Source organism: Prionailurus viverrinus, chromosome A1, assembly GCF_022837055.1.
Source record: "Prionailurus viverrinus isolate Anna chromosome A1, UM_Priviv_1.0, whole genome shotgun sequence".
NCBI classification, from domain to species: Eukaryota; Metazoa; Chordata; class Mammalia; order Carnivora; family Felidae; genus Prionailurus; species Prionailurus viverrinus.
Window position 1 is genome coordinate 28,891,706 of NC_062561.1, and position 27,168 is coordinate 28,918,873.

The 27,168-nt window shown below is 35.8% G+C and overlaps 1 protein-coding gene across 3 annotated transcripts in view; it reads left to right on the forward strand.

The window, feature by feature from the left end:
• VWA8 (von Willebrand factor A domain containing 8) overlaps positions 1 to 27,168 on the forward strand; it is a 363,734-nt gene that overhangs the window by 198,990 nt on the left and 137,576 nt on the right. For all 3 annotated transcript variants that reach the window (XM_047859419.1, XM_047859262.1, XM_047859340.1), the window contains 5 exons: positions 11,532 to 11,607; positions 13,962 to 14,097; positions 17,341 to 17,460; positions 20,345 to 20,550; positions 21,835 to 21,986. In XM_047859419.1, coding sequence (XP_047715375.1) covers positions 11,532 to 11,607; positions 13,962 to 14,097; positions 17,341 to 17,460; positions 20,345 to 20,550; positions 21,835 to 21,986 — 690 coding nt within the window. The remainder of the gene's footprint in view (positions 1 to 11,531; positions 11,608 to 13,961; positions 14,098 to 17,340; positions 17,461 to 20,344; positions 20,551 to 21,834; positions 21,987 to 27,168) is intronic.

A 27,168-nucleotide genomic window follows, 5' to 3' on the forward strand; every position in this document is an offset into this window, starting at 1 on the left:
TGCCTAGATTATTGTGGCAGTCTCCTGGCTAAGAACTCAGCCTCCAGTCTATCTTTCTTATGTTTCCCGTTGTTCCCGCGAATGAAGTTGATAACTTATTGTCCTGCTCAGAACCCTCTAATGACTCCCATTGCCAACAGCATCCAGTCTGTACTCCTTAGTTTGAGCCTCATCTGCTTCACTGGTCTTACTTCCAGCCTTTTTCTCCCACATACTTATGCTTAAGCCAAATGAACTGCTTATGATTCCTGAGTTTCACGTGCAGCTCTTATAGCCTGGAGTGCCTTTCTCATCAACTCTGCCTGGGAAAGTCTTACTTAACCTACTTTTAACTAAGCTAGCCCTCGCATAATGGACAGTGGTTTTAAAGACTCTTGAAAAAGAACTCCAGTTTGAAAATAGTATTAACAATATAAGCATAAATGAAATGAAACCGACAGAAAATTATGTAAGTAAAACCATCAGATGGTGCATCTGATTTGATTGAAAAGAGAAAAGACTCTGGAGTAAGGTTACAGAGGACACCACACATGAATAATATTCTCTTCATAATGATTCAAAACAAAACATTGCTGCAGAGAAGTTGAAAGTGGACTTACACGAAGTCCTACAGGATGGCACCAGCTTGATACCATATTTAAAACCAAGACTTTTAAAATAAAACCATGGGGCACTCTGGTGGCTCATTCAATTAAGCATCCACTCTTGGTTTCAGCTCAGATCATGATCTTGAGGTTTGTGAGTTCAAGCCCCATGTCAGACTCCGTGCTGACTGTGCAGAGCCTGCTTGAGATTCTCTTTCTCCCTCGCTCTGTGTCCCTTCCCCACTTGCTCTGTTTCTCTCTCAAAAATAAATAAGCTTAAATTTAAAAAATGTAAACTAAAGCCAGAATTATTTCAATATCTTGTTATGAGATAGGAACTAACAATGAAAATCTTTTATACTACAGTCTCACTTAAAATTTTATTGTAAAGTATTTCAAAGATCTGCCAAACCTACACATTCGTCTTTTACAAAGTCAAGAGGTCAGTTTGTTGATGTGTGTTAAACGACTGTCAGAGAGATGCCCCATAAACAAATATTTTAAAAATGAAAAAAAGAAAACATTTAATTTGGTCCTTCAAGGTAAAGGTCATGCTCTAACAGTAAAATAGAAAATAATTACTTTAAAAAATCTCTGGAGAGAGCATTTTAAAATCAGATGTTTATAAGTGTTTCAGTTGCTAGGCTTTTTTGTTGCTGAAAATAATACATATCACCCTGTGATATTGTGATATAATAAGAAAAATGTATTTCATCTTCATTCTCATTTCTGCTACAAGAGCTTCTAAAACCCCTGTAATTTCCTGAGAAATAAGGGTATCTTTCTGTTATGACACTGATCTTCTTTCCCAGTTCTAAAACCCTTGTAATCTCTGGAGTGAGAAGACTCTTTTTGTATGCAAATAAGGTAACTCTTGGGGCCCTGGATAGCTTCAGACTGCCCCCCCCATTTCCTCAGGAAACCATGTGATTGGAGCGTTGGAACTTTCAGCCCTGCTCCCTAGCTCTGGGGAGAGGAAAGGAGGGGTACTGAAGATTAAGTTAATCGCCAATGGCCCATGATTTAATCAATTGTGTCCACTTAATGGAACCTCTGTAAAAATCCCAAACAGTGGGGTTTGCAGGCCTTCTGGGTTAGCGAATACGCTGAAGTACTGGGAGGGTGCTGAGACCAGAAAGGACATTGGTCCTCTCAATGCACAGCCCCTCTCGCCCCATTACTTGCCTTCTGTATCTCTTCCTTTTGGCTGTTCCTAAGTTGTAGCCTTTGTAATAAATCAGGAGTAGTACGTAAAGTGCCTTCCTGCGTTCTGTGAGCTGTTCTAGCAAATTATGGATCCCGAGGAGGGGATCGTGGAAACCCCTGACTCAGAGCCGGTCTGTCAAAAGTAGGGGAGGCCTGAGACTTGGAATTGGTGAGTGAAGTGGGGACAGTCTTGTGAAACAGAGCCCTTACCCACTGGGATCTGTGCTAGCTCCACCGTGTAGTTAGTGTCAGAATTGAATTACCTTGTAGACAGCCAGCTGGTGTATACAGAAACTTAAGAGATTGTCGGGTCTGGAAAGCCCACGTTCGGTGTCAGAGTGCTGAAATGTAGAAATAGATCATACAGTCCTAAGAGGTCTCTTCTACGCGCTAAAACAATTTGAAATACAATTTCCTCAAATGATTAAAAGCCTTATGAATGAAGATTTTCAATGATGTTTGAACCCATTGGTTCAAAATATAAAATGTGGCACTGATTTGTTTGCCAAACCACTGATAGACTTCAGGAAGGATGGAAATTCCCAAGCCTAATAGTACTAAAATCCTTTGTATGTTTGATAAATGAGTGAAAAGTGTATGTCGTGCTATAGGGGTGCAGTGAATGCTGCATTTCTGTTTGGATCTGTAGATCTTTGTGAGCTCATTTTCAGCTATAATAACCATTAAAACAGGCATTGAAATAAACTGAACTTAGGATTAGACCTTTTAATCACACATATAATAATAAAGTATATCAACCACTTTGTTCTCCCAAAAATGTCCTTTATTTTATTTTATTTTATTTTATTTTATTTTATTTTATTTTATTTTATTTTATTTTTCAACATTTATTCATTTTCGAGAGACAGAGACAGAGCATGAGTGGGGAAGGGGCAGAGAGAGAGGGAGACACAGAATCCGAAGCAGGCTCCAGGCTCTGAGCTGTCAGCACAGAGCCCGATGTGGGGTTCGAACTCACGAACTGTGAGATCATGACCTAAGCCGAAGTCAGACGCTCAACCGACTGAGCCACCCAGGTGCCCCCAAAAACATCCTTTAATTTTTAATAAGAATGAAAGTTGTTTGTATTATCAACAAATAAAGTCCAAGAGCATTTTTTAGATATTGTTTTCCATAGTTGGCTCAGTTTTTGTTACTGTTTTCATATATTTTACAGTGTATCTTCTCAGAAAAAACTTTGATTGATAGTATATTTAGAGCTACTGACCTAGAACAGTCTCCACTATTGTACATGTCATTCTTTATCACAATTACGTGTTCCCACTTCTGTCTCCCTGGCTGATCAGTGAGCTCTCCCTGAGGGCAAGGATGGGTCTTTGAACTGCCTCCTTCCAGCACAAGTCTGGAACATGGTGGGTGTTTCATAAACATTTGTTAAACAAATGAATAAATGCAATATCTCTTCCTTCCCACCCATCTTTGAGACATCTGCTTAGAGAGTCCTCTCTCGGAAATGAACAGGTGATTGGCTCTTCATTTCCATGAAATGAAAATCAGCCTCTTGAGCATGATATTTAAGAAAACTGTGCACTCTGGCTCACCTCACCTGGCCAGCTCGACTGCCTTCTGTGCAACTATATTCTAGACATACTCTTGTTCCCTCAAATTTCTCTTGTATCTTGACCTTCTACATGTTTGTCTGTTTCTCTGTCTGGAAGCATTTTCTACCCATACCTATCAGTTAAAATCATATTGAATCATCAACACTCTGTTCTCTTTACTCAGAATTAATTGCCTTCTCCTCTGTGTTCTCACTGAACTTTGATTTAATTTCTGTTATTGCCCTTATCACCCTCTGACATGGATTATATTTGTTTTACATCTATCTTTCTGTCATGTGTGCTTCCTGAGAATAGAATCTCTGATCTTTTATAATCGTCATACCTAAGAGTCTGCCTTATACATTGGAAATATGTAATATTTGTTTAACACACTCTTGCCTCATTCATTCTTTGAGTGAACATTGATTGCGTGCCTAGAAGGTATGAGGTGTGGTGACAGGCACTAGATATATAGGTGATATCCCCTTGTGTATAGGTGGTACGCCTTGTCCTCACAGTGAAGGACAGTCATAGGAACAACTAAAAAGTTTCTTAAGTATAAAGTCCTTTCAAGCAGTTAGTTCAAGTGGAAGGATAGAAGTGAGAAACAAGTTATCATTCATTTATTTGAATTTGGATTCAAGAAATATGATAGATACCAGAAGAGCAAAAGTGGCCAGGGGCAGAACTTTCTCTGCATTGTCCACTGTCTTCAGCTCAACCCTGTTTCCTGCGGGTGTTGGCTCAGCTCTTTGTTGCTGTCTTCCTACTGGTGACTGAAACATTTTGGTACTGAAACACCTAGGTATGTTATGGAATAGCTTTCAAAATCCCCAGCAAATTTTAAGATAAAACATAAGATCGCAAAAAAAAAGAAGAAGAAGAAGAAGGAGAAGGAGAAGGAGAAGAAAGAAGAAAGAAGAAAGAAGAAAGAAGAAAGAAGAAAGAAGTGCTTAGAGCTCTGCTCCAGTCCCCTGACCTCTAAGTCCTTGGAGGTGTTTGTTCCTTCTCTGCCATTAAAATGATACTGGAAAATGGCTGTGACTGAAATGAATGAACTCTTTAACTTTTGCTTCTGAATGTTATATATCTCATTTTTCTTATGATTCAGTAACGTCTTCCTTTGAGAAAATCTATCATAAAAACTTCATAAAATAGGTACATTACAGAAAACTTAAACATGGATTTCCTTGAAGAGTTCTCCAAATATAATGCTTATTTACATGCTATTTTCTATTTGACTTGAGTAGTTGAAGTGTGATAAATTTAACACTGAGCATTGTGAGTTTTTTCAAGTTGATGAACAGTCAGAAATGAGGATAAAAATAATTCATGATTATAATATACCAAATAATATTATGATATATGTAAAATGCAACTTACATAGTGAGTTTTAGGCAATAAGTATTACACGGAAAATGTATTTAGGGTTGTTAACCATGAGAGACATGCTAAGCCGGTCTCACGGAGAGCTGGTGGACTTAAGTCTTCTGATGGATTTCCTTAGCAGCAGGCTATTTCTCATTTGTCTTAGTGATCAAAAATAGGTATTTCAGGAGTGCCTGGGTGGGTCAGTTGGTGAGGTGTCCGATTCTTGATTTCAGCTCAGGTCATGATCTCAGGGTCCTGAGATCCAGCCCCACGTCGGGTTTCACACTGAGTGTGGAGCCTGCTTAAGATTCTCCTTCTCTCCCTCTGCCCCTCCTGCGCGTGCTCTCTCTCTCTCTCTTTGAATTGCCTCTGGTAAAATATCTTTCGATATTTAATCTCATGCAAGATCCAGTTCATACTGTACCAAAGATGGTACATTATTAGTATGGTGAGTTAGGTTCGCTTAAGTATATTATGAGTTTAAGCTCATCAGGGGAAGAAATTTCTACCTATTTTGTTCACAGATACTTCAGCATCCAAAGCAATGCCCATGAATAAATGCTGAATACAAATTTATTGAATAAAAGAGTAGATAATATCCTGATATGAAAAGATATTCACATTAATTTTTGACTCTCTCATGCTTTTCTGTTGTGACCCAATTAATGAGACTTTTAAAAACTATAAACTACTCATTACTGTATTTTCTGGTAAAGCTTTACTCAGTGGACACAGTGTTCCCCAGCCTCACGCTCTGGTTTCATCTGTGTGTACATCTTTGCCCACTCATTAGTTTTGCATTTAATCTGCATTTTTGTTCTTCTATTCCTTTTTTAGAACTGATTAGAAAATGCATTGTTTAATGTTAGGAGCAAAGGGTAATAAAGGACCTGCATACTGTTTTTCTTTTTAAGGCTGGAAAAGAGGAAATGAAGTTCCCACAAAGAAATTAGGTCATCTTGAGTTCCTAAAATTTACCAAGCCAGAAACCTAGCTTTCAGAGAAAAGACAAAAGATCCAGTTTTTAAATATATCATTTTAGTAGATTTATTTTTAAAGATTAGACAACTCACATCTTTCAGATTTTGTTAAGAGATTTGATTATCAGCATGGCTTTGAATATTAGAGGAGTTTCTTTTTAAATAAGTGTTAATACAGTGATAGGAGATGTGGGGAGGGAAGTAGATTTTGAAAACTAAGCATATTTTGAAATGTTTAGCTTCCATCAGATAACTACTTTGCTGTGGCTATTTTCTACCTGTTGTTCCCAGTGAGAAGCTACCCCTGAAGAGAACAGTGTTGCATCACAGTAGACTTCCTTCCATAAATATTATCCCCCTAATGTCTTCCTTTCTTTTATGGTTTGTTAGGATTTTTTGCATCTGGACACATTAGTGATGAGTGATTGACTGCTAAATAAACTATTTGTCCTCCAAAACAGCTATTTTAAGAGCTGGAGTCTTTTCAGTCACTTTGGCAGAAATAATATTTTGCTTATCTTATTAAAAAGACTTTTCCCTCAAAGCGTTCAGAGCACATATAACAATAATATTCTTTCTGTCTCCACTTTATCTTCCTTGCTTTTTACTCTACTCTGCTCCCTCATTTATTCTCTTTTAATTCCCTCTTTAGACACGAGTAATCTTGAGCTTCAAGAGGTGAAGTGATTGACCAACGTCTAAATCTGGACTCAGAGTTAGGCCAGTGGTGGTTTTTAACAAACACTGCAATAATCACAGTTAATTTGTGTCTTCCTTTTTTTGTATTGTATGGTAACACTGCTTATATTAGTGGCCCTTTCTGTTTGACGTCCTTGAGAAGTTTCTCTTCCAACATGGCGGAAATACATTTGCCTTTTACAGGCAAGAGTAAGAAAGGGTGTGTTGCTATTCAAGAGGGAGCCCAGACCGCTTGTACACATTGTTTACAACTTAACGTTTGTTTGCCTCAGCTATGTCTAAGTAGCACTCTGTTTTGTTTTTGAAAATTAACAGTGTCCCTTACCTTCATTTCATTGATAGTTAAAATAAACCTTTGGAAATGATATTCTTGATGATGCCGTGAACTCTTTTCCACTTGGCAATATCATTCAGCAGCGTTACTTCTCAGTGGGTAATGTTATGCTTATCTCTTATTGGCAGAAATTACTATTTACTTCTATTTTCAGGACCTTCCCTCATTTAGAAATATTTGGCAAATATTTGTTAAGTGTCTCCTATGTGCCATGGTCCAGCTTTCCTTTCCCATGTTTCACTTCTATTAATGACTAGTCTATTCCTACAGCCAATTTTATTTAATGAACCATAAAGTTAGAGATAATTTTTGTTAGCTATTTGAAACTCTTATATGTCGTCTTTCTTCTTTCACTCTTATGTTTAACTACTATTGCTTTTCTAAAAGAAAGCTAACCATAAGCCAATTTCAACACAGCTTACTAAAATATCATTTTTAAAATAAACATCACTATTTTGAGATCATTTGCTCTTCAGTAAATTAGCAGATATTAGCTTAATGTTCCTTTACAAGCAACATTTCAAGAACAGATTGTGCTTGCTCTCCAGAGGCCAATTTTCTTTCCTTATTTTGACAAAAACCTAGTCTTTATACAACTTAATTATTTTTATTGCATGTAGAATGATTTTAAATTACTATCAAGACATTAATAACTCTATTTAAAAAAAACTTTAAAATTACAGGATTAAGAGGACTCTAAGGTGACTCAGTCAATTAAGCATCTGACTTAGGCTCAGGTCATGATCTCACAGATAGTGGGTTTGAGCCCCGCGTTGGGCACTGTGCTGACAACTCACAGCCTGGAGCCTACGTCAGATTCTGTGTCTCCCTCTCTCTCTGCACCCCTACCCTGCTCATGCTCTGTCTCTCTCTCAAAAATAAATAAACATTAAAAAAAAGTTTTTTTAATCACAGAATTAAAAAAAGAATAGAGTTTAGCACCATATTTCTTTGAGTAGCCCCTTTATCTACACAGGCTTTAATTGATAGAAAACTTTAGTTTGCAAGATAGTGAGAAGTGAGAACATTTATGTCAGCGATTAGCTAAACATTCTAATTAATTCAAGCATTACAGATAATAGTTATGTACTGAAAACCATTTTTTAAATTAAGCCGTAGGCTAAGAAAATGTGATTTAGATGTGTTTTAAATTCCCTTCTCTTCTCTATTGTTGAAATTACTAATTCTATTTAAACTTTTATAAGCTTATATTTCAGAGATGTTCTTGAGAGGAACAAATTGTAATAGAATTGAAATTGTAGCAAATAAAATACTCTCTTAGGGTTATTGCCTATTTGTGTGGAGAACTATTATCTTTTGATCCAAGATGCTCCTAAACACAGAGCAATGATTTTAATCAACTTTTCAGAAAAATAATCATTATATTGGCTTTAAGCGTCAATTCATATGCTGCTTGTGACAATAATGGTTACCTTATCACTTCACTAAGTTGAAACTTATGATATTGTAAGATACCTTGAAAAACAAGCTTTCTCTTATTGTATTAAATACTGTGCAAAGATAGTAGGTTATTTGCCACTCTTACATCACCAGTGAAACTTAACTGACATATAAGCCAATCCATTTTTTAATAGCATATCATTTTACACATTTTGCTAACCTCTGCTTTTCCTTTGATGTATATGATGAAAGATCAATAAAAAGAACAGAACAAAACCACCTTTTTTCTATAAATTCCTCTTTCTCACAGACTACTCCACTGAAAGCCATGATTTCCATTTGTGTTTATTCTCATTTGTAATCCTTTTTAGAAATCATCTGATTTGTGCATGTTCCCTCAAACCTTTGGTTTTTAATTCTAGCACAAAAGTCTTTTGATAAATCTAATTTGGCAAGTTGTATCTTATCAGAATTCAAGTGTTATAGAACAATTTCATTTGCCTTTTTAAAATTGGAATTCAGCTTGAATTTCCTTCCCACTGACAATGATACAAGAGTTCCTTTTTCCATTTTGGTGCTTGAAGGTGTCATGTTGTTGCCCATTAAATATGTGACAAATGAAGTGAGAAATTCATTATATAGCTATAAAAATCTGTGTGAACACACTGTTTCTCTTCCTCACCCAACCCCCCTTCTGTATTGCTAGAATATTAACAACGAATTTAAGGGAAATTAGTTAAACTGTGTTCTTGTTTGCTTAAAACTCTAAAAATTAATTTTTTAGCAGAAGATAGCATAAAGTATGTCCTATAGAAAACTTGTAAGACCCAGGAATAGAGAAAATGGACATATGACTAGATATCATTACACTGCATAAGAAACATTGTGTTCATACTAAAAGTGGATAAGCACCAATAAATTGTCACCGTATGTTTTGTTTTCACTTTTCTTAACATCCTCAAGGCTTTATTTCAAACACATCTGAATTTGAATTTTAGCCAACATTAAAAGTGGTATCCGATTCTTTGTAAAGTGTTAGTGCTTGGGCTATAGGAAGCAGTAGATAATAAGGCAGGTATCAGACCCATGAGAGCCAGAATCATTGGGGTGGGAGCTTGGAATAGAGGTCAGGAAGAGCAATAGACCAGACTCCAGGGAATTAACTCAAGAAGCCACTTGCCATTTAGTCAAATTAGAGGGAAAAGCCTTTCAAGCTAGGTGCAGATAAGTTAGGTAGTCTAGAAATTATAAATGTCAATAATTGTATTGCCAACATACCTGTTCAAGCCCTGGTATGTGAGGATACTGATGGAGGAGTTACTACAATAAGTCTAAATTCAACTCAGTTGGAGTCCATGATGGATGTAAACAAGGTCTTCCATACTCCCTTGACTAGTCAACTACAAGTGTACCTCTCAATTTGACTGTACTTTCTAATAAACACTTATAAATTAATAAAAAAGATTTCTTATATCTAGTAGAGTCAGCCTTAATCTAACCCAACATTTACTGAAGTGGATTCTATAGTTCCAGATTCTCTGTTTAAAAAAAAAAAAAAAAAGGTCCCTGGTCCAATAAATTTGGAAATTCACATAATGTATGTTGTGCTATAAGCCACAGTGTTGACTTTTAACTTTTAGCGTTTTTGTCATTTTATTCATGCATTCATTTATTCAGCGAATATGTATTAAATGCATTCTATGTGCCAGATATCCATTAAATGCAGGGAACTGGATGAGGGACAGGTAGATATGGTCTACCTTCTTAAATCTTACAGTCTATGTAGAAAGATATTAAGATAAGTAATTAGAATATAGTGTGTTAAGGGTTGAAATAGAGGAGATCCAGGGCTCAAAGGGAACATGCAACAGGGTCACCTAACCTGGTCTTTTTAGAAAGGGTCATGGTGGGGATTTCCAAGAAACACCATCTACACTCAAGACCTGAAGATCAGGTAGAAGTTAGACAGGCAAGAACTTTCAGTCCTAACAGCAGAAATAATGATAACAAACTGGTAAGGCTGATGTGTAGTTACACTCTTTATATCTGCCATATGCTGTGCTAGGTACTTTCCAAGTGTTCTGTCATCGATCCTCCTGGGTGGATTGTATTACTTACCCAAGATCAGGTGGCTAATAAGTGATAAGAACTAGAATTTGAATCCTGATTGGTCTGACTCCAATGTCTTCTTTCTACTACCCCACAGCTGCCTGTCAAAGCAATTCACTTATTTTGATTAAATTTGTTTTGCTAAAGCAAAAACTTACTTGAAAGATATCTTAAGTTTGCTTGGTTTGTCATTGTCATATAGTATTTATCAGTTTTTTAAATAAATACACTTTTTATAATTTTAATAGATGGTGATAAATGTTAGCATTTGGGGAGAAGTTTCAGAAGCATATTATAACACTAAGGTCTGAAGTTCACATTCCAAGTATGGCCTCACACATAGTAGGTACTCAAAAGAACACAGATATAACTCCACATATTACTTGATAAGTGATAGAGAAATTTGAAAAGGCAACCTTCAATTCTTATAAAGAAAAGTGCTACTCACATTTTAAAAGTAATTTAGTTCTCTATGTGATATGATCAAGATGGCCATAGAATTTTTTATTTTAAAGAGAACATATATGTAGAAGATGAAGATATAGAATTGATCCCCTTAAATGTGTCTGGACCTACCTATCACCTGCAGCTTATATACACATTTTTGGTAAAAGTAATTCATAGATGATACGAATTTCCTATCTCATCATGTGAGAACGTATATAACATCAAGAGAGCTCACTATTAATAATTTGAATATTCTGATCTAAAGGAAGGTCTGGCACACTCTAGCAAATAGATTTAAGAAAATGGAATGGATTGTCTTAATCCTAGCAGAAATGTTCAAAAGCCTGTGGTTGCTGGAGGGAGGTAAGACAGTCTGGCTTTTGCACATGCTGTGGGCAGATTGGGCCAGAATGTGGAATTCATACACTTGCCTTAATTGGTCATGTCAGGATGCCAGTCATCACCAAAGTCACCATCAAAATTCCTTTCAAATAATATAAATATTATTTCTCTAATGCAAATATATATGTTTTTAATTTCTCCTCCTCCCTCTCAGGAGGTGATTTTGAGGAGTGAAATGGTCACAAAGGAAATTACTAGAAAGGAAAGGAGAAGTAAAGAACCTGGATAATCTGTAAACCTGGATTGATTTCCAAACCCTGTAATTCATATTTACATCCACAAAATACTGTTGCTAAATGGAATTTCATTTGTTATTATTCATTTTGAGAAAAGTGGGTGGTGAATAAAAATTTAAAAAGAAGTCCTCCTGTGCTATATTTTTATTCATGTCTGTTTATTTTCTTACTAACTATAAAATATTTCGGTTTAACTTCAGGGACACCACAGTACAAAGCCTTACTCTTCAGCCTTCTGTTAAAGATGGACTGATTGTATACGAAGACTCACCTTTGGTTAGTAATCCAACTATATGAATATTCTCAACTCTATTTTTCTGAATGATAGTTGTATTTCAGCCTTTGAGAGGGATTTGTAAATATCCCATAGATTTCAATGAATTTCAGTCTAAACTGGAAAACACTCATTCGTATGTCATTTGGGGAATAGATATTTAAATACAAATTATTGAGAAAATAAAATGTTTTCTTATTCTGTTCTTTTCTCTTCCAGGTGATTTAGGGAATGATAGAAATCCTCTAATGGTTTCTTTATCATTCCAGAATTAAGGAAAAAAAACTTTGCTGTTTTCAAATGTGTAGTGTTTAAAATAGATAATGCTTCTAGAATTTTTTTAAATGATTTTAATGAATAAAATATTAGCCCAGTGTTTGGGGTAGCTGGAAAGACCCATCCCTCAACTTCTTACATAAGACCCAAAATAATCCTGGCCTGCCAGGCCTGTCCCTCTGTGTAGATAACCCCTTTGTGGTAATGGCACAAATATGCCAACATAAGAACCTCTCTGGTCCAGAGCTTTTTGAAGTGATTGAAGTCTTTAGAATCTCACTCCTGAATTCTCCCAGGTTGGGCCTGACTTTCCCTGAACAGAGATGTGAAGGCTGGGGTTGGATTAGTGTTTGAAAGCTATATGTTTTCTCCCTCTTTTTTAATTCAGTTCATTTTTACCCTAAAATTATAAAGAAGAACCCTTATCATTTTTTTTAGAATATGAATATTTGTGGTAGAGGCAATCATCTGTTTCTCAATTTGTAAAATTATTTGTCAAAACTATGTAATGAGGAAAATTTATTATATGGTTCATTAAAAAAATAAGCTTTGGGTTTACATTTAAATTCATTGAATATTTCCCCCATCTACTCTCTTAAAATGTTTTCTTTTCTTAAGTTTACTTATTTATTTTGAGAGAGAGAGAGGGAGAAAGCAGGGGAGGGGCAGAGAGAGAGAGAGAGAGAGAGAGAGAGAGAGAGAGAATCCCAAGCAGGCTCTGCACTGTCAGCCTGGAGCCCAGTGCGGGGCTCAGACTCATGACCCATGAGATCATGACCTGAACTGAAATCAGGAGCTAGATGTGTAACCAACTGAACCACCCAGGTGCCCCCCTCTTAAAATGTTTTTAAGAGTTTTTCCTAGCTTTTATTTTTACCTTTCTCTTCATAACGTCACCACTTATTCAGACACCTAAGACCTAGGATTCTTCCTTATTTTTCCTTTCCTTACTTCCCATGTAATCAGTTGCCAAGACTATAGATTATATGTCCAAAAAACTTCAGATCAAGGTGCCTGGTTGGCTCAATGGGTTAAGCATCCGACTCTTGATCTCACCGCAGATCATGATCTCACAATTCATTAGATCGAGCCCGACATCAGGCTCTGTGAGCCTGCTTGGGATTCTCTCTCTCCCTCTTTCTCTCTCCCCCTCTGCCACTTGTGCCCCCATGTGCACTCTCTCTCTCAAAATAAATTTTAAAAACTTAAAAGAAGAAAACTCTTCAGATCAATTTAATACTTTTTATTTCCACTTTTCCATGCCTCTTCCCTTAAAACCAGGTCCCTCAAACTACTTTTTTACCAGATTATTATGGCAATCCCCTTTTAGTCTACTCTGCATATCGCTGCAGGATTAAACATCCTAAAGTGTAGTTCCAGCCTCCATTCCTATCATGCCTGAACTCATAAATCTTTACGAATTGATTACTTAATGAGATAAAGTACATATTTGTCACTCTGGTGACAAATTAACAGAGACCTGATCTACTCTTTCAGACCCTGTTTTCTTTTTTCTTTCTTACATTTAACCTCTGCTTCAGCCAAGATAGACTACTCATATTCCCTCTTCCCTCAATGTGCCTCAGGATTTCTTGAGTTTGACCAGTGATGGATGCCCTTTATATTGAATACCCACCTCTTGACCATCCATTCTAATCTATTGAAATCCCCCACTCCTTTAGAGCCATAACAAATGCAGTGTTCTGATATCCACTCTTGATTGTGATGTCTCAGTCTTCTTAACCTCCATGGAACTCTAGTTTCAGTATTTGTTTCGCTTGTTTTAAATCTCACCTACTCTGGGGTGTGAAATGTGGACATCACCAACATAGGAATAATTATGTTGCCAAAGGGGAATAAATTGATTACTGCAGAGTTAACAATTTAGTACCTATGTGAAGCTTTTAGAGGTGATCTATAAATTTTGTTTCCAGCTCTGCTACACATTTTTTTTTGTGATAGTGTATCCATAACTTAAGTAAAACTAGCTACTAGTATAAATCCAAAGCAATGAGTGAAAAAATTTTAAAGACACTTGCTTTTATTTTTTTTGTTTATGATAAATGTTCTGTCTTCAAAGGTTAAAGCAGTAAAGTTGGGTCATGTTCTGGTGGTAGATGAGGCAGACAAAGCCCCAACAAATGTCACCTGTATTTTAAAAACTCTAGTAGAAAATGGAGAAATGATTCTAGCAGATGGAAGACGCATTGTTGCAAGTGAGTATAAAAAAGCTTTCAGTATACGCAAATTTCACATCTTTGGTATCAAATCACACACTTAGCTGGCCATTTTTCTACAAGTAACAAACATAAGTTCCATATAACTAAAGTTGTCAGCATTGACAGTCATTTATAAAAATCAATACATCTGAATCAATCTTTGTCTCACATTTTTATAGTCAGAGAGCATCTGTGAAAATTTTCATAGTAGTTTTAGGTCAAATCAGCTTTATATTTTTCTACTCTGAGAATACTAAGATATAATTTTTTTAATGTTTTTTAACATTTATTCATTTTTGAGAGATACAGCGTGAGCAGGGGAGGGGCAGAGAGAGAGGGAGACACAATCTGAAGCAGGATCCAGGCTCTGAGCTGTCAGCACAGAGCCTGACATGGGGCTCAAATCCACGAACCATGAGATCATGACCTGAGCTAAAGTCAGGCACTTACGTGACTGAGCCACCCAGGCACCCCTAACATATCATTTTTATTATACTCATTTGTCCATGATTTGTGTGTAATTTAATTTCCTTCATCATTATCTGAATTTTTTAAAAAGCTCTAGCATGTTCTATTGCTTATAATGTTAAAATTAATGTTATTATTACTCATTATAATTAGAAAAATTGCCAGGCATTTTATTATATATATATTTGTCATACATACATGTGAATATGTGTACACACACACACACACACACACACACACACACACTCCTACCTCGGGAAGAAGTTATCCTCTGTTTTGGACTACCTTCTTCCTTTTATTGATTGATTGGTTGATTGATTGATTGATTGATTGAATTTTTTCTTGTTAGCAAAAATGTAGATCGATGAATCTCATCAGTCTGTTTAACCTACAAAGAAAAACTGTCTAATGTAATGTCAGAATATTTTCTAGTTTCTAAATTTTTTAATTTTTTTTTTTACATCTTATTTATTTTAGAGAGAGAGAGACCGAGCACAAGTGGGGGAGGGGCAGAGAGAGAGAGGGAGACACAGAATCTGAAGCAGGCTCCAGGCTCTGAGCTGTCAGCACAGAGCCCGATGCAGGGCTTGAACTCACACTGTGAGATCATGACCTAAGCCGGATTCGGACGCTTAACAGACTGAGCCACCCAGGTGCCCCTTTTCTAGTTTCTAATTTAATTTTTTTGTGTGATGAGAAGACTTGAACATCTATAACTAGTCACTGAAAATATATATAGCCGATAGCAGGGTAATCAAACAAATTGAGACTAATAACTAAAACCTTCAGTATGCAAAGTGAGGATGTAAAGAAAACCCCATTAAAAATGTGCAGGTGCATCACCAGAGGGGTTTTTCTTAGATGTTAGTATTTCAAGATGGCTATTTCTGAGCCTAGGAAACTCAGCACTAATAAAGATATTCTAATATTTCAACTTCACAGTGAATTTGTGGGAGAAATGAGCATTTGAGTTCGACAGCCTGAATACGATCTCCTAGATCATTCAGACTTTCAGGATTAGAATTCTGCCTGACTTTTGGGGTGCCTGGGTGGTTCAGTCTGTTGAGCGACCGACTTCAGCTCAGGTCATGATCTCACGGTTTGTGAGTTCGAGCCCCACGTCGGGTCTGTGCTGACAGCTGGGAGCCTGGAGCCTACTTCAGATTCTGTGTCTCCCTCTCTCTCTGCCCCTCCCCCACTCATGCTCTGTCTCTCTCGGTATCAGAAATAAACAAACATTAAAAAAAAAAAATTCTGCCTGACTTTCATAGATGCATTTTGAAAACAGTAAATGGATAACAAGAAAGAATTGCTGAAACAAAATTGTAGTTAAAGAGTAATTATCTCTTGGTAACCCTTTACATTATCCAATACATTTTTGGAGAATAGTTTAGAAGAAAAAGAGTCGTCCTAATTTTTAAATTCAAATTTAATTGTAGACAACATTTTAAACACAAGAGCCCCTGAAGCTCTTCTGAACATGGTTTCATAAAGCATCACTTCTCAGGCTATGTTTTCCATTTTATTTCCTTTTTAAGTTTTTATTTTTTATTGTCATTTTCATTTTAATTAACTAACTAATTAAATTTTGCCTGTGACACATACTGGTTTATTTACCACTGCTAAATTAATGGAGATCAAACATTAAGATTGTTGATTGTATTTAGTACACGAATATATGGCATATTTGAAAGATTATATTAAAAAGTAGAAGTGTAGGTTCGTACAGGCTCATCTCAAATAAAACTGCAGGTGCTACATAACTATTCATTTTAAAAGCTGGAATTTAAATAAACCCAGATGACAAGTGTTTCTTCTTAAAATAATCACAATAAAGTTTTTACCATCTGAAATTATTGTCCAGACTAGCAGTTCTATCTGAAATGTACATCAGCCAGTAGAATATCATATTCAGTTTCCTTAAGACAAAGAAAGCTTCAGTCAACTTGAAACTATGTATTTTAGGGGCGCCTGGATGGCTCAGTCGGTTAAGCGTCCGACTTCGGCTCAGGTCATGATCTCGCGGTCTGTGAGTTCAAGCCCCACGTCGGTCTCTGTGCTGACTGCTGAGAGCCTGGAGCCTGTTTCAGATTCTGTGTCTCCCTCTCTCTCTGACCCTCCCCCGTTCATGCTCTGTCTCTCTCTCTCTGTCTCAAAAATAAATAAACGTTAAAAAAAATTTAAAAAAAAAGAAACTATTTTAAGAACTAAGGTAGAATCCTTTAATTGGAAATAAATCAACATTGCACAAATGAGCTGACTAGGTGTTCAAGACCTTTATTCTGTGTTAAGTTTCAGGGCACATAGTCTAAACCAGGAATCACTTCCTAGCTGCATGATGGCAGGCTGTTAGCAAAGTGATGCAGCTACTGATTTGATGAAAATAGAAGGATGTTTGGATTATCTTTTGGGTATCCTTTGGATTATCCTTCGTTATAGATTCTTACCTCTTTTTTTTTTTTAAGGAATAATGTATCTCAAGCCAAGTTTAAATACTGTAAGATAATATTTGGGCAAGTTTGCTTTTTAGATTTACATTGAATGTACATAAAAATATAAGTTCCTGTAAAATTCAGTATATGTGTAGTCAGTGTTCTGTTCTTAAGCAAACTTTCTCAAGGAAGTTTTTTTTTCCCCATAACCAAGTTGACACAATCAGATTTTTAGGGTTTTTTTTTAATTGACTACTTATATTATTTTAAAGGCTGTAACTTGAAATTCTTAAGAATTATTAAATATCAATAAAGACTAAGGAGAAATTATGTTTTTCAGATTCTGCTAATGTCAATGGAAGAGAAAACGTTATTGTGATTCATCCTGATTTTAGAATGATTGTTCTGGCCAACAGACCTGGATTTCCTTTCTTAGGCAATGATTTCTTCGGCACTTTGGGTAAAATAATAATGATAACAATAACAGAAACAATAGCAATAACAATAATAATATTGTCTTAGTAACAGTATGAGGTGGCTGTCACTGAATGCTACCATGTGCTGTGTCATCATCGCAAACACCTTGTGAGAGTATGTGTTATCTCCTTTTGAGAGAAGGAGAATATCAGATTTTCAGAGAGAGTCACCTTTTCTGGAGTCACTTACACAAGGAATATGAGAATTGGGCTTCATATCTAAGTCTGTCTGATTCCAGAGCCTGTAACTGCTCAAACAGTTATACTATGTTTGTTGCTTGGGGTCTCTTAGAATAAAACACAAAATCAGAAATGGTTTTCAGTGTTTGGTTTTTGTCACATCCCCATAAGTACGAAAGAGTTTGAGACCAGCTCTGAGGAGACTGATTAACATGGATCAGAGAGGCCCTGAGACAGACTTCCATCAACAAGAGCCTTTAAGAAGGAATTCACTTCTCTATGCAAGTAGGTGATTCTAGATACCAGTAATTTTCATACTCAACATCGAGCAGGCTCAGTAGGATTTTTGATCTAGCAATTCTGTATCAGTGAATTTTTTCAAGAGAATTCACCCATGCAATGATTGAAATACAAAGATAGGCAATATGGCATTGTTTATGGTAGCAAAACAATGGAAACAACCCAAATGTCCATCCAAATGGGACTGGATAAAGAAACTCTGTGCTATCCACACACTAGGGTGCTATGCAGCAGTTAAAAAAAGAATGGGGTAAGTTTACCTATGCTGATCAAAAAAAAAATCTTTAAAATATATTAAGTGAAATAATAAGTCAGAAGAGTAGTCTGCCATTTGAATTAGTTAAAAAACCAAAAGGCAAGAGGAATATGTATATATGAATATGCTTGTACCTGTGTAGAATTTATACAGAAGAGCATTCAATATGTCTCCCACATCCTCTTACCTCCATGACTTCATGTCGGTTCTATTCTATGATGCTCTTCCCATCACTCATTCTTTTTCAGCCATTCTGTTCTCCTGTGTCTTCCTTGAACATATGAAGTATGCTTGCCTTAGGGTCTTCACTTTAGCTGTATCCTCTGCCTGAAGTGCTCTTTCCCCACCAATACCTGCATTTGCTCAGATGTTACCTTCTCCACAAGGACTACCTGTCTCACCTCCACCATCATTACCATTTCTGATATCCTATAGTATGACTTTTTTCTTCTCTGAAACAAATGGTTTCTAATATTTATACTTCCTGTTCATTGCCAGAACATAAACTTCATGAGGACAGGAACTTTTGTGTTTTTGATCAATGATGTATATAAAATACCTAGAGTAGTACTTGGGTCATGGAAGATACTTAATAATTACTTGATGAAAAAATAATAATTACTTGATGAATGAATGAGTGGTTAATTATCATTTTACATTCATGTTGCATTTGATCTTCAGCAAAAAAATATACTTTGTGTTTGAACAGGTTTAGTCTATGAGCTACAAGCTTGAAGTTATCATGGCTTGTGTTTTATTCAGTTACTTTTATAAATATGTAATAATGATAAATTATGATTTGAATGATTTTTGAAAACTAGAAAGTTCTTTCTAAAATGAACATATTGGGGAACCTAGGTGGCTTAATCAGTTAAGCACCTGGGTGGGGAACCTGGGTGGCTTAATTTCAGCCTAAGTCATGATGTCATGATTCATGGGATCAAGCCCTGTGTCAGCTCTGCACTGACAGCATGGAGCCTGCTTGGAATTCTCCCTCTCCCTCTCTCTCTGCACCTCCCTGACTTACATGTATGTGTTTACACGCTCTCTCTATCTCTCAAAATAAATAAATAAATATATAAACTTAAAAAACATAAAATGATCATATTAAATAATGCAAAGCTATTTACTTTAACTTCCTTCAGCCCCCAATCTCTTGGTTTGTGCATCAGTAGAATTACATGAACTTTTAATATGAGAAACCCATCTCTCTTGAGCATAGATTATATGGTACTAGTATAATCTCAGTTGCCTAAATTATGGTTGAAATATTTTGTGTAAGTTCTAGCAATCTGCACGAGATATAAATTGTGTATAGAGCAGTGATACTAATTCCCCCATCTTGGTATACATAAAGAAACATGCATATGAGACAGATGTATGTCATTTCTGAAAATGTTCAACATGTGTTAAAATTAAAAATTCCAGAACTGTATGAAGAGTATTTTCCAATTAATAGAAAATGAATAAATCACCAAAATTGTGTTTGTATGTATGTATTTTTTAATTAATTTATTTATTTTGAGAGAGAGAAGGAGAAGACATGCACACATGCGTGCGCACAAGAGGGGGAGGGGCAGAGAGAATGGGAGACAGAATCCCAAGCAGTCTCCACACCATTAGTGCAGAGCAGGATGTGGGACTGGAACTCATGAACTGTGAGGTCATGACCTGAGGTGAGATCAAGAGTCTGATGCTTAACCGACTGCGCCACCCAGGCGTCCCATGTATTTTTAAAAAGACTAATGCAGTTATGGAAGAACAAATACTGAACTGTTAATATTGGGTGCCTGTGGGGGAAAGGAGTAGGATTGGCAGAGACACAGGCCTCTCTATTTTTGGCTTTTATATTTGAGCATCTCCCAGTGAAATTGTATTTAAATATTATATAATTTTTAACAGAAATCTATGAAGAATAAATCACACATCTGTCAGTTTCCTTTTCTTTTGTTCTAGTCATTTCTTCTCTGTACCATTCTATCATTGGACGGGCTTTCTGTGCAGTTTTACATATTTAAAAATAGAAGTGCTTTGATGAACAACCAAGGTCTCTTTAAATGACCATCCTGTATCTCCTATGGCATTATAATGGATTACTTGCATACTGAATGTGAATCTTTTTTTTCCTACAGGTGATATCTTTAGCTGCCATGCAGTTGATAATCCCAAACCCCATTCAGAGCTTGAAATGCTCAGGCAATATGGACCAGATGTGCCTGAGCCCATCCTTCAGAAGCTTGTGGCTGCCTTTGGAGAACTGAGGAGTTTAGCTGACCAGGGGACTATTAATTATCCTTATTCTACCAGAGAAGTCGTCAACATAGTGAAACATTTACAGGTATGGCACGTGACTGTGCATAAAGATTTAAAAGAAACCATCAGTCTTCTTTTCTTTTTTTTAGACTGCTTAATTTATACCAAGTCTTTTAGTTTCTAAAATATAATACCAATTTAGGTGATATAATAAGAAGTGTTTGTAATCTAAATTTTAAATCTGGAAGACTGATGAACATTTTATGTTTAAGCCTTTGAATTGATGTAAGTGAAGGTCTGTGCCATGGCCATTACCAAGGAGCTAGGAAATTTGGTGGAAGTTTTTTGGGGGGTGAGGGAAGACAGAATGAGACAAGCAGGGAAACTTTACCACTATTTGACTTTATACAACAAGCATGAGGTATCTGAGTGAAAAATATTTTCATTTTGAAAACAAAAGATGTGAATATAGAAAACACAATAAGAACAGTATTTATTAAATGCCTGTAAATACTGTAAGAAAGTTTTATAAGATAGAATAAATGGGCAGGAGAATGTAATTCTTTGTAGCTGTGTACAATATATGGTCCACCTTCGTGAAGAAAACAAAAAACCCAGGTCAGGTCTACTTTTATAACAAATAATGGTCTCTAAGCTAAAAGTCACAACCCTAATGACTCTTGACCTCTGACCCATCCCCAACTCTCTAAGGAAAATCTAGAAAGGGAAATAAAAAGCTTTATTCTGCATATTAAAACCATGAAAAGTCCAGCTCAGACCCCAGTGCCTAAAGAAAATCAAGACACAGCCAACAAGGGACCCAGAGTGCACAACCAGTGTAAATGTAGCTGTTAGTAATATTTTTCTTTCCCTCTGCCATTTGGTTTCTTTATTCACTGTACTTTTTATATTCTTCTTCCCTTCTTTTCTTGCTCCTTTATCTATTCTTTCATTTATTCATAGACCTGTGACTTCTCTAAATACTTCTGTACAGATACTCAACACTTTGTTCTATCTATGTGAATAGCATTTTTTTTTTTTTAATTTGGTCAATCTGCTACTCATTTTAAAGGCCGGAGGTTTCAGAAAGCAATGGAAGTCACCAAACAGGATCTGAGCACTGATTTAACATTTGAGAGAAAGAACTGTTCCCCTTCAAATTCTAATATTCATTCGAAAAGGAAAATACCAAGATCACAGCAAACATTAAAAAGAAAATGTATATATTACCTCCTATCTAATTATCTGACCAGGCTAGTAAACATCTGCTAAAGTTTATTTGATCATTATTGTTCTATCAGTTTTATAAATTTTTATAACACTGTATATTTTATCACATATGTAATAAGGAAATTTTTTTTTAATACAGAAATTTCCCACGGAAGGTCTTTCCAGTGTGGTTCGGAATGTGTTTGACTTTGATTCCTACAACAACGAAATGAGGGAGATTTTGATTAACACTTTGCACAAACATGGGATACCTATTGGAGCAAAACCGACCAATGTGCATCTGGCAAAGGAGTAAGGCAAACTAATTATTGGTAAAATACTCTTGAGGGTTACTGTTCTGATTCTTAAATAGTGACAATTCTGAATCTACTGTTACATGCTGCTAAACTGACCTGGTGTGGAAATTCCATGAGTAAACTTTTCAAATGCGTGTTGCTATTTGCTGACTGGATTTCAGTTAAATAGCATTATTTATAGGCCTGTAAATTGAGAATTTCAATTACTTTGAATATCCCATGAGTAGATGTAATGTAATCAAATAAAGGGAAATATTTGTTTCTTTAACAGTCTCTGTCCTTTTGTTGAATTACTATGACTCTCATTATTTCCTAGTCTAGTGCAAAATCATTGCACAAACATGGAAACTACTTAAAGGGCTGATATGTATTTAGTTAAGATGTTCTTATTTGTGTCACCATATATTTTTCTGTTATGATAGTTTTCTAAATTTATAATCATATTAACTGAAGAGAATGTTGGTTACTTATTTCAGCTCAGTGGATGAAAGAGGTAGTGAAAACAAGTGGGTTTGTTTCATGTAGGCCAGTTGCCTTTTGTTTTGTAATTGTAGACTACATACTTAACCTTAGTAGAGAATTCTTGCAAATATGTTGTTTACCAGAATGATTGTTGATGTAGTTTACTAGTAATTAAGTCAGTGAAAATTCAACAGTTTTAGATACGTATCACTTAATTGATAATGCATTTAATGCCACCTTTGTCTGTAAAAAATAGTCAATTACCATAATTCTTAAGGGGCAATAATTACTTTTAAATTATTATTTAAATTTAGTCTCATACAGGAGGTACTCTCTACCCTCCTTAGAAAAAATTGTTAAATATAAATTGATGATTAGTCCATCTACACACATACACATATATACATTTACATCCTAAGTTTAAATATCATCCTTATTTATTTCTTCTTTGACGTTATTATAAAAACTTGTCAGGATAAGTACCAATAAAAATAAGTGGTTAAAGCTTTAACAGTTTCTTCAAGGATTCTTAAAGAGAAACAAATATTTCCCTTTTGTGGTAAAAGCACAAGATGCAGTTATGTTTGAAATTATCAGTGAATTGGTTTATATTATTAATGAGTGAGTAAATTTTTCTTTTTGAAAAGAGTGATTTGGTGTCACTAATCACTAAGTTGCTAATACAAACAATTTTCTCTAAACTATTGTTTTACTGATTGATTAGCAGTGTTTATAGGCATTTTGAAGCTCGTTTGCTAATTTAAAAGCATACCTTCTATGTTAGAGTTCAGGAAATTATCTTTAATATGGAAACCTCTGTAAGCACTCATGTTTTTTACTTCCCTTTTTATAAACTGGATCTTTTTTTTTTCAATTGGAAATAAGATGGGTTTGTTGTTGTTTTTTTACCACTAACAAATTTCTATAGAGTTCTGGCTTCATGGAAACGAGGCTTATGATTTTAAAATAACATCTTTTGTACACTTGTACAACTTGAAATAAAAATTAAAATAGACATCAGTTGGTAAGATCAATCAAAAGGAAATAGAGAGCATTTTAAGTTTCTAAGGAAGACAGATAAAATGATTTAACGTATGCATTACAGTTCTCACTTCTAAACTGAAAAAATTCTTCATGGCAAGTTAATTCCAACTCTAGTATAGTACTTGTGAGTGGAAACAGTATATTGAGCCTAGAAACGAGATGGTCATGCTCATGCCTGACATGGGGATGGAAACATCTAGCTGTCCACCCACTGCATGTAGCTAACAGTAGACTCAGAGATGTGGAGGATGAGTGGATTTTCCCTTGTGGTGGAGTTAGCAGTAGACCACAGTTTGACATTCACGGCATTGTTTCCACGTTGGTAAATTGCAGTGACTCAGGCAGCTCTAAAGTAGCTATGTCATTTTGTTGCCCTCTAACTGAAATCCACAGCTTCCATATGTCTGTTGCTACTGAACAGTCAGTCCTGTACGTTGATAGAGGAGAATGGTAAAGTGACGAAGCAATGGCCTGGGAGCTCAGCAGTTGCATATTCAACCTGTGTGGTTGGTCAGTGATGGAGAAACAGATTTTTGGCCTGTTGGTAAAATGAGGGCATTTTATTATAGACAGCATAACCATATAACTTATCTAATGAGTACATGTTTAACAATGGAAGGGGGTGCTGTTAATAATAGCTCTGTAAAAAGAGGTATAAAATAAGACTGTCCTAGTGAGGCTAGAATATAAGGTCCTTTTCATAAAGTTAATAAGGTTAACTTTATTAATAATATTCTTCCTATTCTAACATTCTTTGCATTTTAACGTAATCTTATTTTTCTCTCGTTGGAAAAACAAAAACGAATAAGAAAGGAGTGATGCTAATGTTTTCTTTTTCTCTCTAGAGTAACACGCTGTTAATAGTAATCACATAGACCTCTGAAGATTTAAAGTTGTCCCCATGCAGTCTTATGATTTGCTTTGACTTTTCTAGACCTTTTGCTAAACCTCGTACTAATTCCCTAGACCTTTTGCTAAAGCTCATACTTCACTAGACTTTTTGCTAAACCAGCTCCTGCCCACCTCTGCATATATACTATGTCAGTGAAGAAGCTCCACAGTGGGTTTCTGTTCTGAAGAAAGAAAGACAAAATGTTTTACTTATTGTTAATATCCTTTTGCCCCAAATGAAAAATTCTTGCTACAGCCTCTTAATTTTCTTGTTCTCTAATCCAATCATAGTGTTTATTGGTTAGGACCAAAATTCCACTGAGTCCGAATAGTGTGTTCACATTCACATTCAAGTTGGGGATGGAAGAATAACTGGCCACCCACTGTATATAACTAAAAAGAGAGGTATGGCAGAAATTGTAGAAGAAGGAAGTTTTCACCTGGGCAGAGATGACACCAGACCACTGTTGTTACAGTCTTCTACAGCACCTTCTTCCTCAGCTGAAATCAGGATATACTTTGGCTGTTTGGTGGTGTCAAATTAGTGATCTTTAGTGAGTTCCCAGAAGAGAATGCTGTCACTTCCCCTTTTGTTCTCCTAAAGAGTGCAGTGATAGTACCTATGTCATGGGTCTCTGGACCTTCTTAAAAGGCCCAGTGTCACATTATGAGGTGAATATGACTTACCTTCTTTACTAAACCTTTGCTAAACCCACTACTTTTAGGCTGAGTCTTACCAGGTGGTTATTTTACCTAGCTCGGGTGTGCCATAATGCAGCTCTTCTTCCTGATCTACAACACACTCCCAATTCTTAGTGCTGAGATCAGAATTGGCCACCTAGACTCCCACACTACATTGGCCTCTTCCCACTGGTACTTCCTGAGATTCTTTTTTACGGTTCCCTTTTCAGTTTCTAATATACGAGATAGGATAGGCCAAAGAGATGGCAAACACAGCCGAATAAGGAGGCACACTGGGAGAAATTTAGGCAGAGATAGGAAGATTTGGGTTAAAATCTGAGCTCTTTAAAAATAATCTGAGCTATTGAGTTTCAAATGTCGTTGGGGGGGGGGGCGGAAATGAGTGCCAACACACATAATTAGGTCCAAACATCCAACCAAAGGCGTATTGATTATCTACTGTAGTAGAGACAGGTAATAAATTTCAAAGTAAAGTTTTCTTGTTTTTCCCTAAAATGAGCTTTTATTTCTGAAGTTTCTTTTATCTGAGAGTAAACATACAGCTAGTGCATTAGTTCTTCTTAATTTAAAAGTGTGTTTCAGAGCAATTTATGAACTCTAACATGCGGGGAAACATTTGTTTTAAAGGAAGAAAAAAAATCTTATTTTTTGTAACATAATTTTAAGTGACTTGTATATTTTATCTTAAATATATATGCCACTTTCAATTTGACATTTCTTAAGATGAGAGAATTGTCATTTCATAAATTCACAGGAGAGTATACTCTACCTGTGAACATCTTAATTAATAACAATAATGATGATGGTAATACAAGCAACTTATACATAACTACATGCCCAACACATTCCCAAACAATCTTTTTACATGAATTTAGATAATCTTCATAACAAACCCATAATAGGTAATGTTTTATGTATACATATAATATTAGTATTACATTTTGTAGATGAGGAATTTAAGACACAGAAAGGTTATGTCTCTTGCCTAAGGTTAGAAAGCTAATTGGCAGTGGGGTTGGTGTTGGGGCACCTGGGTGGCTCAGTGGGTTAAGTGTCTGACATCAGCTCAGGTCATTATCTCACAGTTTGTGGGTTCAAGCCCCACGTCAGGCTCTGTGCTGACAGTTTAGAGTCTGGAGCCTGCTTCGGATTCTGTCTCCCTCTCTCTGTGCCCCTCCCGTGCTCGTGCTCTGTCTCTGTGTCTCTGTCTCTCTCTCTCTCTCTCAAAGATAAATAACATTAAAAAAAAAGCTAATCAGGATTAGAGCTGTAATATAAAGACTAAAATAAGCACATTGATATGCAAATTATAGGTAATTTTAAATCAGTTACTCTTTGGATACTGAAAATTACTGAAATTGGTTTAAAAGGGCCTTAAGATTTGAGGTAAGCACCTTGGAATCATTATTGACTATGATGTCTTACATGTATAATGCACAAATTCTTCACAGAGTTATGGAAGATTCAGATAGGGGGGAGGGGGCTGGCCCCCAATGATATTTCACAAAGAAAAATGAGTCAAAAAGTGGATTAACATAGACTTTTGGCATACAGAGATCATTTTAGAGACCTCTTCATTTCCCAGTTAAGTTTTCTCTTGGTTCTTTGTTGTTTTGTTTTGTTTTTTGACATAGTGAAGGATCATGAAATAAAACACTAGGTAATTCATTTAGAAAAATAAAAATAAATTTGAAAACTTTATTTGGCTGCCATATATAAAAAACATACTAGCCATTATCCTTTCCTGATTTGGAACACAAAACTAATTTATGAAATCTTCTCAAAGGTTGTGGTCATTTTTAAATAAATAAAACATTAGAGAAATTATCTCTACCCTCTGAAGTTATTGTTACGTGTTTTTCTCTCCCTGTCTTCCCTAGGAGACACACATCTACAAAATATTGAAATGATCATCCTCCTTACTCTAAATTCTTTGTCCTCAACTCTGTTGATTTCCTTTAAAAAAATTTTTTTAATGTTTATTTATTTTTGAGAGAGAAATAGAACGTGAGTTGGGAAGGGTCAGAGAGAGAGGGAGACACAGAATCCGAAGCAGGCTCCAGGCTCTGAGCTGTCGG